Source organism: Cricetulus griseus, chromosome 3 (assembly GCF_003668045.3).
Source record: "Cricetulus griseus strain 17A/GY chromosome 3, alternate assembly CriGri-PICRH-1.0, whole genome shotgun sequence".
NCBI classification, from domain to species: domain Eukaryota; kingdom Metazoa; phylum Chordata; class Mammalia; order Rodentia; family Cricetidae; genus Cricetulus; species Cricetulus griseus.
In genome coordinates this window covers 126,754,722-126,767,620 of record NC_048596.1, presented here as the reverse complement: position 1 = coordinate 126,767,620, position 12,899 = coordinate 126,754,722, and the positions used below count along the sequence as shown (strand labels likewise).

The following is a 12,899-nucleotide window of genomic DNA, read 5'->3' as shown; positions in this document are numbered from 1 at the left end:
TGTCTCAAATAGGAGATGGAGAGTGATCAAGGAAGGCACTCACTATTAACCTTGGACTTCCACTTACACACATCATAACACACACACACACACACACACACACACACACACACACACACACACACACACAAAGAAATTGTATAATTGACCATAATATCATTTCCACTTAGTTTTACAGTTAGTTTTTGTTGTGTTTTGTTTTGTTTTTTTGTTTTTTTCCAGTCGATGGAAGGGAACTTTATTTGGTCCCAGGGTCACAGGCTGCACGGGGGTGCAAGTGTGCGTAGCACTTGTGGCAGAGCATCTTGTCACAGTTGTACTTCTGGGAAAGCTGACGAAGTCATGGCTTGATGATGCCACCACAAAGGCGAAGCACCAAGTGCAAGGTGGACTCTTTCTGGATGTTGTAGTCTGACAGGATGTGGCCATCCTCCAGCTGCTTGCCGGCAAATATCAGTCTCTGCTGGTCAGGTGGAATGCCTTCCTTATCTTGGATCTTGGCCTTGGCATTCTTGATGGTGCCACTGGGCTCGACCTCAAGAGTGATGGTCTTTCCCGTCATGGTCTTCACAAAGATCTGCATGTTAGCGCCTGCTGCTCGGCTGCCTCGTTTACAGTTAGTTTTATATGTAAGCAGTTATACACTTTCTCCATCCAACAAAAAATTAATTACTTCTGCCTCTAAACAATTACTTCTCCTTGCACACTGTTTCAGATTTCACTTTCTGCTCACCCTCGATCCTATAGTCTCTCCTCATCTTCTCACTAGTGCACCCACCAACAGATCTCTGATCCTGTTATGACAACGTGTTTCTTTCCTTATGAAATGCAGACATTCCTTCCTCCCTCCCTCCCTCCCTTCCTTTCCTTACTATTTTTTCTAGGCTTTATTTTATTATTTTGTGTGTATGACTGTTTTGCCTGCATATCTGTCTGTATATCCTGTGCATGCCTTGTGCCTGAGGAGATGGTGAGCTTCCATGCAGGGGCCAGGAATTGATTTGGGGTCCTTTGCAAGAACAAGTGCTCTTAACCACTGAGTAAACTCTCCAGTCCCAGAAGTGTGTTTCTTATTGCTTTTATGAATGGACTTGAGTCCTGGCTTGTTCTGTATTCCTGCCTTTAGAACCTCATCACATCTATGACATGAGACCACCTCTGTCTACTTTGGCTGGGGAACTAATAGAACAGGAAACAATTTGAATGAGTGTCAGAGGCTGGCCTTATCATGAAGTCACCCTGGAGATTTTTGCCGAATTTGACCTGACCACAGATGAGTCATCTGAAGTCTCTGACTCTTATATTATAGCCAAAAGTGTTTCGAAAGATTAAAAACAACAAACAAACAAAATCTCTGTGTGTGTATGTGTGTGTGTGTCTGTGTGTGTCTGTGTGTGTATGTGTGTGTGTCTGCCAGTGCACATGTGCATGGTGCACATGTTTGGGTCAGAGGATACCTTTTAGGAGTCTGTACTCTCCTTTAATCATTGGTCCTGGGGATCATATTTAGATGTGTAGAATTGGTGGCAAGCTCCTTTACATGCTGGGCTGTCTCAATGTTCCCCCAAAACACCTTTAAAAGTGTAAGATGCTAAACAAAACAAACATTTTGTTGTTATGGAGTATCTATCAATAACACTAAAATAGCTTTTTAATTCAGTAAAACTGAGATCATAAATGACTTGTGCATTATTTAATTAATTAATATGTCATGAATTTAACCATGGGTTTGCCCTATTAGTAGAGAGTCTTACAAATGTCTACTAGAGGGTGTGATACATAAGCCTTGTTTTCTACTAGAAACAAGGCTTAAATATACCCTTGTTTTCTACTAGAAAACAAGGCTATATTTTCACTCTCTTGCATGGTTCTGGTTGGAGTGGGATCACATATCTCCAGCTATAGTTGTCCCTGAGTTCTATGGAACTTTTTCACTTCTGGCTTGTGCAAGTCTATTGTGAACTATAGCACTTCCTGTGTGTGCCTTGTTGGGACTGTAACTTCCCATGCCTGCTTCAGTTTGGCCAGAGAAACAAGTCTATGACTGCTTGTGGACGTTGCCTACATGAAGCAGGCCACTTCATCCCTTTGGGCTGGAAAAACAGCATTCCTATGATGCCTGACTCATCTGAGCCTTCCTTTGCTAGAGTATCCTTTCCTGTAGTAAATTTCAGGTAAGAGAAATAGAGCAAGTCTTTCAGATGAGGACCTCGATGGAAAAGTAGTCCAGCTGCTTGGACATGGTAGAACACCCCTGTACTGCTGGCACTCTAGAGGAGTTGAAGGCCACCTTGGGCTATACCAAGAGACCCTGTCTCTAAACAAACAAATAAGCAAAGGGTAAGTCCAATGTCCTGTGTTTACATGTAAACTCCTTTTATTTTTATTTATTTTATGCATAAGAGTATTTGGCCTGCATGTAAGTGCCATGCCTTGTGCATACAGAGGCTAGAAGGGGGTGTTAAATGTCCTGGAACTGGAGTTACAGATGGTTGTGAACTACCATGTGGGTTCTAGGAATCAAAGCTAGGACCTCTGCATGAGAGAGAACCAAGTGCTCTTAATGACTGAACCATCCAGTCAATTAAATATAAACTCTTAAAGACCCAGATGAATAGACACCTAAGTCAGAAGAAGGTGAATCAGGATGGTGAAGACAATTGAAATACAGTGATGTAAGACCATGGAATCCAGAGCAAGAGGACTGTAGCTTGAACCTGACTTTCTTGCCTTCTCTGGGAAATCCTCAGACAGTTATCTCACCATTTGGTCTTGGTCTCCTCCCCCTTGCCAAGGGGATTAGTGGATCCAGTTTGCTAGAATCTAAACCGGGCAGGAACAGAGACCTTTGTTTTTACACCTAAAGTACTACAGAAACCTAAGACAGTTCCTGGCACTTAGTAGGTACTTATTTTGTATTTGTTTAGTGAATAGCTCTGCACCTGGCCCCTGAATGATTGACATGCCCAAGCCTCTCTATAATGCTTTTACACTGTTTCTCTGTGCATTTATTGGAAGGTATGGTTTCATTGGGGTGTTCCCATTGTTCTATAACATTAATAGTTAATGGACCCTGCCAGGAAAACAACCCCAGCCATTAACAACAACAAAAACCCAGTGGCATGCTTACACATCTCAATTCTGCCGACTGTCATTTATAAAACACTTACTGTCTTGAACTGAAGCAGATGCAACCATGTGAAACTTCAGCCAAGTTTAGTCTTTTAGTTTTTTAATTGTTTGCAAAACAAGATAGTTTATGCATATCCCTCATCTATTGAACAGAAGAAGACTATTCCCAATACTACCTTCACTTTCCTTCCATAAGTAGCAAATAATGCCAGTAATCCAAGTCTACTGTGATGATTTTCATTGACATGTGTGTGTATATGTGTGTGAGTGTGTGTGTGCACATGCATACACCACAGGGGGGTTATAGAGGTGGGAAAACAACTTGCAGGAGTTGGTTTTCTACTTACACCATGTGAATCTTGGGGATTGAACTCAGGTCTTCAGGTTTGCTGGGAAACATGTTTACTACCTGAGTCATCTCTTCTACCCTATAATAGGTTTTGACAGAGTTTATGCACTGGATGCCATGCTAATGTAGGACTGACTTCCAAAGATAGAGGCCAGGATCTGTGTAGTTTGCTTTGGTAAGTAGAAAAGAAAAATATACCACTGGATTTGTAGCTTTTATTACATTCAAGAAATGAATTCTCATAAATAAAGTTGTTTAGGCCAGCTTCTAATCAGAAAGTTGAAATTATCTGTGGCAAAGTAACCACTAAAACCTTGTATACTATGAAAGCATTTCAATAATTAATGCATGGCTCATCTAGAGTAATTGACAGTGAGGTCATAAATGTAACGGGCCATCTGTATTTGATTTGTACATGAGACTGCTTAAAGGAACAAGCAGGTAACTCTTGCTTTTTGGACAAGCAAGATTTCTTCCAACTTTTCTAAGTAACAAAGACATTTATTATATTTTTTTCTTGTGGTCTTTTTCAGGTTTCTATGTAGTCTCCATTCTTCTCACTCTCTCTCATTCTTAAGCCACAATACCCTTTGGAATATATCTCTCTCTCTATATATATATATAGCTACATATGATTTATATGTGTTTTATATAACACACATGTATATATGCATATATATAGATACTATTTACAGTCTTCCCCAAATGAGCTCCAAATCCTAAGCATTTCAATGGTATCTTGAGAGCTACATATCTAATGACAGTATCACAGAAGTTACCTCCAGTGTTGTGAATATATTTGTTCATCTTAGTCCCACCCCTTTGAACATTTATTCTCAAAATGTTTGCTCTTCTGTGAGTCAATCTACCTTGCTTGTATTGGCTAATAAACAATAATAATACCATTAGGAACTTAGTGAGATTGTCATAACTGTACCTATTTTGACGTGAAATAGGATATTCATATTTCTGGATATAACATGTTCATGAGCAATCCTGAAAGACATCCAAGACTTTCAGGGCATGAAAACCTAGAAGGTATCACATAGTTGTCTAGAACTCGGTCTTCAACTTCAAACCCATAAACTCATCTAAAAACACCTTCATATAGAATCCACTGAGCATTTATCATTGGCTAGGATACAAAAAGCCAACAAAGCCCTTGTCTGTGTGGCTCTTGCATTCTGATAAATAAAGCTTCCTCCTGGGCATCTTCTACATACCACAAACCTTACAACCATAAAACTGAATGGTTATATGGGGGTCACGTATAGCCTCCTCCCCACCTCTGTTTCCTAGACTTTCTGCTTTAGGAAAACATGCTACAATTTATCCAGTCATTAAGGCAAGGACCTAAAGTTAACCAAGCTGATTCTGTCCTCTTTTCTCTTCATTGCAGCCATCACTATGCCCTGAAGTGCTAAATGCTTACATCTGACTGGCTCTGCTTTCCTTTCTCCATCCCTATGAAGACAGCCCATTTCCTAGTGATTTGAGGGAGGAAAGCTGAAACATTGAGACAGCACCTACCATCATCTCTTTACTAGATATATTCTCTATACTGTTGCCAGAATGATGGTTTACCCATTAAAATGCAACTGAGATGATACCATTTCTTGTAAATATTCTCCCTGTGATGTTTCAGTAATTGCCTTGCAGGCAAAATTTCTAACATGGTATACAAGGAAGACATTTGCTACATGGGCTGAGCCTGGCATTGCAATGACAATTCTTGCCATATATCTCACGCTCGAGTTACAAGAATATAAGAATGGTATCCTAATCTACAAATCCTCAGTAACCAGCATTTTCCACTTTATATACCATTAAGTATATCTTTATCATCAGACCTATTTAGGTTTATGTGCTTGAGTACAAAATTACTGTTTGTCAAGAAGGCAAGTTGCATGCTAAAAGTAAGTTCACACTATATTTTGCTTTTAAATCTAGTTTTGTTTATAGCTGAGAATAACATATTAATGCATAAGCTATATAAATATTTTAAAGGTTGGGTGATAGGTCTTTGCAAACAAGTTAGTCCAGTGTTCATGAGACATGGATAAAAGATTTTTGGATGATGAGGTACATATTTTAAAAGGTTTGCTATAAAAAATAAATCTTGGCTTTGGAGATGAGTAGATAGATTATTTTAAGCTCAGCCTTTTGGTTGGGACTAGTCCTGATCTCCAAGGCCTGAGGTGTTGTGAAGGTGTGTGTGTCTGGCAATGTCTTTGGAATATTGGGTGCCTGAGGAGAGTTGGTACCCATTGAATTAGCTGGAAGACACAGTGACACAGTCACAGAGAACATGAGGAGGGTGAACAGAGGCATTGGGAGGGGTAAACATGTTAGACATTCCAAGATGACTATGTCTGAGAAGGGGAAGACTGTTACTTGATGGAGTAAACTGAGAAAAAAGTGCCACAGAATGCTACAGTACCATAGAACACATACAGATGAAGATGATGTTGAAGAAGATGATGGGAGTGTTACTGAACACACAGCATTTACAAAAATAATGCTAAACACCAGGTTAGAGACACGTGGCGTTAACTCTAGGGCAAATAGGAGTTTCTAAGCACTTTCCTGGATTAGCCATTTAATTATTTATTTAAATTAGAAACAATCTTATTTTATATATCAATCCCAGTTCCCTCTCTTTCCCATCCTCCCATGCCCCCATCCCATCCCGTCCCATCCCTCTTCTGTTTCATAGAAAGGGTGAGGCCTTCCATGGAGGATCATCAAAGTCTGTCACATCTTTTGGGGCAGGGCCTAGGCCCTCCCCTGTGTGTCTAGGCTGAGAGAGTATCTCTCTATGGGGAATGGGTTCCCAGTGCCCATTCGTACACTAGGGATAAGTACTGTTCCACTCCCAGAGGCTCCACAGACTGCCCAGACTTCCTAGCTGATATCCACATTCAGGGGGCCTGGTTCTGTCCTATGCTGTTTCCAAGCTGTCACTCTGGGGTCCATGAGCTCTCTCTTGTTCAGATCAGCTGTTTCTGTGGGTTTCCCTGGACTAGTCTTGACCCCTTTGCTCATCACTTCTCCCTCTCTACAATTGGATTCTAGAAATTTGGCTCAGTGCTTAGCTGTGGGTCTCTGCTTCTGCTTCCATCAGCTACTGGATGAAGTCTCTAGGATGGCATATAATGTAGTCATCAATCTCATTTTAGGGCAAGGGCATTTAGGGCTAGGCCTCTTCATTATTGTTTAGAATCTTAGTTGGGGTCATCCTTGTATATCTCTGGACATTTCCCTAGTGCCAGATTTCTCTTTAAACCTATAATGGCTCCCTCTATTAAGGTATCTCTTTTCTTACTCTCCTCTATTCTCCCCCCGACACTCAATCTTCCTGGTTTCTCATGTCTTCCTCCCCCCTTCTCCCCTTCTCTTTCTCCTACCTCCCTTTTCCCTTCCCCCATGCTCCCAATTTGCTCAGGAGATCTTGCTCTTTCCCCTTCTCTGGGGAGACCATGTATATCTCTCCTTGATTACTAGCTTCTTAGGGAGTGTGGGTTGCAGGCTGGTAATTCTTTGCTCTATGTCCAATATCCATACATGAGTGAGTACATACCGTGATTTGTGACTGGATTACCTCACTTAGGATGGTTTTTTCTAATTCCATCCATTGGCTTGAGAATTTCAAGATTGCAGGTTTTTTTTTTCCACTGAGTAATACTCCATTGTGTAAATGTACCACATTTTCTTTATCCATTCTTCAGTTGAGGGGCATCTAGGTTGCTTCCAGGTTCTGGCTACTACAACCATGAACATGGTCGAACAGATGTCTTTGTTATATGAATGTGCATCTTTTGGGTATATGCCTAAGAGTGGAATTGCTGGATCTTGATATAGACTGATTCCCATTTTTCCTGAGGAACCGCCATACTGATTTCCAAAGTGGCTGTATGAGTTTGCACTCCCGCCAGCAGTGGAGAAGTGTCCCCCCTCCTCCACATCCTCTCCAGCATAAACTATCCTTGGTGTTTTTTTTATTTTAGCCATTCTGACATAACCATTTAGTTTTTACTATGCTCCATCTAACCTACCTCTTGTGGCTATACTAAAAATTGTGTTATATAAATGTTTGTTAATAAAATCCTCTTTTATTAATATTAAGAATAACCAAAAACCCAATTACCAATAAAAGCTCCAGAGAGCTCCACAGCTTGCCTGAGGCCTCACAGCTTGTCAGTGGGAGAAGTGGGGTTAGAGCCTGCTTATGCAGGCTCACACTCCCTCTAAGAGATCTGTTGTCAAGGCGGAGAGGGATGGAGCTGTGGTTCCTCCTGTCAGGACTGTACCTGCAAAGACATGTCTCAGAGTTGACAAATGCCCCTCAGAGCAGAAGATTTCCAGCTCCAGGCTGTGACACTGCCTGATCCCTACTGTCTGTCCCTACACAAGTACATCACCTCTTTAGCCCTCTCTGCTCTGAGTGCATGGGAAAGTTACCTTCCAAAGAGCTTTGGTATAACACTAGTTACAAAGAAAAGCAATTAAACACCTGGCCTGTGGCAACAGAATTGCAATGGAAGGATTTAAAACAACTTTTAGCCAGGCAGTGGTGTCCTACACTTTTAATCCTAGAACTCAGGAGTCAGGAGCAAGCGGAGCCAGCCAGATCTACGGAGCGACTTCTAGGACAGCCAAGGCTGTTACACAAAGAAACTGTGTCCCAAACCAAGATTAATTAATTAAACAGTCAATAAATTAATTAAACAATTATTAATTAATTAATCAGACTAATTTTTAATGCCCAGATTTTTTAAGGTCACTGGATTAAGATTCAGGATTGAGGTTCTCGTTCCTTGCCTTTTTCCTGCTTTCCTTCCTTTTTTCCTATTCCTTCCTTCTTGTCTGTGTAATGCTTGAGACTAGATGAGAAGAAGAAAAGGCGCCAAACGTATGAAATGATAATAGTTGAGGAGATGGGAAATGGTAATCAGCTTGATTTATTCATCATCACACATTCTTTTTCAGTTTGTTGAATTATAACACTATGCCCTAAAAAAAATAAATACAACTGACTTGGCAACCAAAAAAGTAATTAAAAATAATGTTGTTAGCGCATAGTTATAAACCATTGTTTTGTGTCAGGTACATCAATGTGTTATCTCAATGTGTTTAAGACTATGGGCCATCTTGTGAAGCTATAAAGTTTTTAAACCTAATTTATTGGTGAAGAAATGGAGAGTTGAAGAAAGAGAATTATTTAATTGGTGAATGGAAAAACTGGAGTTAGGTTTCAGATCCATCTTGATTAAACTCAACGTTTAATGATGGCCCTCATCTCCATCCCCACTAGGTATTCACTAGAGCTGAATTATCTAACTCTTGGAAGATAAGTGGGTTGCTGTGCATGAGTTTCCCTGAACTGGACACTTGTGGGGGATTTGCAAAAATAATTCTAGCCATTTAGAATGTGAATTTTCAGCCATGGAGATGATGAAACATATAAACTAAGATCGCATGGTTGTTGCCAAGGTTAGTACCTGGTAATATAGTAAATAGCTACAGTATTCTGAACCCTATGTGATAGCCAAAAAGACAAAAACAATCATGGAAGGTATGATTGCTGATTGCAAGAAATTCACCATTTGGGAGTCAAGACTGGACTACTAACTATGAAGTGGAGCTTACACAAATCCTGGTGACTGAATATCTGCCCCTGTCACTTATTGCCTCTCAGACCCTTCGAACTGGATCATCATAGTTACCAAGGACATAGTAAATCTGATGTTGAGGTGGACCCTGAATGTCACAGGAGAGCAGAAGCATCAGAAGCCGAGAAAATGAATCTCGTTTCAAGGCCTTGGAGAAGGCAATGGATTTTATTACCCTGAAGAAGAGATTTCACCATTGTGTGATCCCATAAGGGCCATCTGCTTCTCCCAAACACAGTTGGTCTGGAAGAGGTAGCTAGGAACCAGATGAGCTTCTGCCTCTGGTAAGTGAGGTGTCCTGTCTGCTGTTCCAATGCATCAATAGATAGTGATAGGAGCACACACTTCCATGCTTTCTAACACTTTGAAGTCCCCCTGTGCCTCAAATCAAACAGCTGACTCCCAAGTGAGACTTCAGGAGCAATCACAGCTTCCTTAATGGGATTCTGTCACCAAAGGCTTTAACAAATGGCTTGATGCTGAGGTAGAACACACAGAAGAGATGGAAAAGTGAATGATAAGATGATAGGCATTCTCAGTGGCATGCCATTAAAATACAATGAATATCTTTGGGTCCTTAAATCACAATTTCTGAATTGATATATCCAGCAGGTGAATCAGAAGAGAAGATATAATTCTTGTCGGCAAAGAAGAAACAAATGGAAGTGCAGCATACCACTACTACCAAGACCCTCGAGCATAAGGTAAGTGGTTGGGAGTTCAGATCCAGGAAATTTAACAGGCCCACAATGGGCTCAGAAGAAAAGAGAAGAAACAACAGAATTGCAGTTATCAAAGCCTAAGTGGAAGTCTAGTTCTGTGACCTAAGGGATGTTAGTTTTCTGATAACAAGAGTTGACTCTGAGACAAGATTAAGGCGAAGTGAACAAAACTACAAATCTAGACAAAAACACACAGTCAGGCACACTCAGGAAGCTCCTAAACGTTCTGCAAAGATGACACTGGATTCCCGCAGTGTCTCCTCTTACCATTGCAGCACCATCTTCCCTGGCTACTGCAGTCCATACTCAATGATACTCACTGTTGTGGGGGTGACAAGGACTAGACTTCTTGTCCCAATATTTCAAACCCAGCTCCCACAATTGGGCATGTGGGAATGCTGTGCTTCAGCCCTGCACTTACCTCTGAATGATCTTGTTTGTTCATCCCTCACATGGACCATTCCCAAGAGCACTACTCTGTGCAGCTCCTGAAGGCAAATTCCCATCTCAGGACAAGGAATCCTGACTTAGGGTTCTATATACAAAGTTTCCAGAATCCCCAAACCAAACCAAAGTTCAAAACCTCCCCTCCAGGCCCCACCCCCAAACCTATAGTGTTTTCTGATAGATACACAGGATTGGTGAAGGATGGAGGGATGTAAGATAGGCATATGTTTACCTATAACTTTATAACCTAAAAGGCAGTAAAATTATGCACACTGAAAGCTAAAGGCAGTGAAGTCAAAACTCTTGTGAGACAACTTTTAACAGCAAAGAAACATGTAAAGTAAAATTTTATTTATTTACTTTTAACTTTCAAAATTTAATTTTTATTATTTAGTTCAAAAGGAAGTTATTTGGAGTAGGTAAGAACTAATGGTATTGCTGTTTGCACCAGCATTCTAATAAAAACACTGTAAGTCATCCTCATGATATCTAAATAAATGAAGATCTTGTGATTGACAGGAGTGGAAATCTTGAACCACAATGAGAATTTATAGTACTATAGCAAGTGTAGGTTACTGGACACAAGGATGCTTTGTTAGAATTAACGTCTCTGAGATATGTAGGGAATGTAGGGGGATCTGGAAGCAAGCATTGCAAAAGAAAAGTCATCCTTTAATTATGATTCTGCTAATAGGAGTGAAAATTAACTCTAATAATTAATGGAAGGAGAACAATAAAAAATGCAAGTCAAATTGCCATAGAGAATAAAATAATGAAGAGAATGTTCAGTCAGTAACAAAACAACTAATAACAAAACATGCAACCAACACAAGGCAACAATAGAAAAATATAAAAGGAAAAGAAATTAAGTATACGTTGGAGAAATGGAGGAGACCAGTCATTATATGTAATGTGAATGGTTACAGTTCTCTGTGAAATGTCAGATTGGGCTGAAAACAGAACTCAGTCATGTGCACTGGATTTACAGCTGTGACAAGGTAAAGTGCCATGAAGAAGGGTTGGACAAAGGTAGTGGGATGATTGTGTGTGATAACAAAAGCAAAGCAGGAAACAATTCAAATCCAGAAGAATCCGGGCACAGATTTGAATTCTTTCAATATGTCCACAAAAGATAATGTGCAAGATAAAAGTCATAGCTCATTAAGGAAGTTTGGTAGTCACAAAATATTGAATAGTATGGCTGCCCAATATGAAAATTTAAATTGCAAGAACTATGAGAGCAGACTACAGTTATGTTGGAACTGTTTCATTAACCATTTTCATAACTAAGAAAACTAAGATAGGAAAACTAAGATAGAACTAAGGATAAACTAAGGAAACCTTAGTGAATATTGAATCTTAGCACGATGGTCAATTGTTAGGACTGCACACAAGACAAAAATACATACAAACATGTGGGTATACACCTCTACACAAAGAACTTAGAATCTTACCTTGTGTTCATGACACATTTGTAGAAGTTATTAGGTATTTTGACATGAAAAAAACCCTAAATAAAAATTTAAGAGTAGAACTTTTATAGGTTGCTTTTCTGAACACACTCCAGTAAAACTGGAGATGACTATAAAAAATCTGACAAATATTTCATAAAGCTAAGACTTATGCTTTAAAACAATCCTTGGATCAAAGAAGAAGATTCAATTAAAGCTATAAACCAGGGTCTGGGGATCCTGCTTAGGGATTAGGAGCACTGGCTGCTTTTTCTTGCAGAAGATGTAGGTTTTGTTCTCAACACCCTTAAGGATGCCAGTTCCAGGGTATCTGATGCTTTTGGCTTTATGGGACCTAGGAATGTGCACACTACCCACAGACACAAACATATACACACAATTAATTTAAAAATAAAACAAATCTTTAAAATGTCTGATACAAATTAAAAAGTAACCAAACCAAGTAGTAATATGGAGAAGGAAATGAATACAAAAAAGTTAAAACTAGAAACAAGCATAAAAAGAAGTAAAATTAAAATTGGATTCTTTGAAAGTGTTAAGGAACTACACATAACCCTGTCAAGACTGAACAAGGAGAAAGAGAGGGAAGCTAAAATAAATAAAATGTTAATATGAAAAACATCATCCTAGGTAAAGAGAAAATAAGAACAATTAGGGTGGGTAGTATTTGCAACTGTTCTAGATATAAATGTAAAAACAAAAAGACAATGGATGACTCCCTAGTAGGAACACAAATTCTTAAAATTAATTAAAAAATAGATGGTAAGCACGAGCCGATCCACTATTGCAGAACAATTGGGAGAAAAATGATCTCTCAGTGAAAAGGCACCAAACCAAGATATGTCACAGATGATGCTGTCATCTTTTAAGAATTTAGTTCCCGCAGTATCATATAAACTCTGTTTCACCAGAAAATCAAAGACACTGACACTGCTTGTGACTGTGCCTCCTAAGGGATGTGCAAAGCTTAATGACTAATTTCAATAAAGAGCTATAAGCAGAGGACAGCCACATATCCCACAACAATGTCACACTAGAAAGAGGACCATGGTCTCATAAGATTAAAATGGATCTGGAAAATTCCAGCAACCTAGTGATAACATAG

The 12,899-nt window shown here is 39.6% G+C and overlaps 1 protein-coding gene across 1 annotated transcript; it reads right to left on the bottom strand.

Annotated features, from left to right (window-relative positions):
* Positions 1 to 340: 340 nt before the first annotated feature.
* LOC100756974 (ubiquitin-like) lies at positions 341 to 583 on the bottom strand. Its single transcript, XM_027408301.2, has one exon. It carries the CDS (start codon positions 581 to 583, stop codon positions 341 to 343), a length of 243 nt encoding a protein of 80 aa, XP_027264102.1.
* Positions 584 to 12,899: the final 12,316 nt, after the last annotated feature.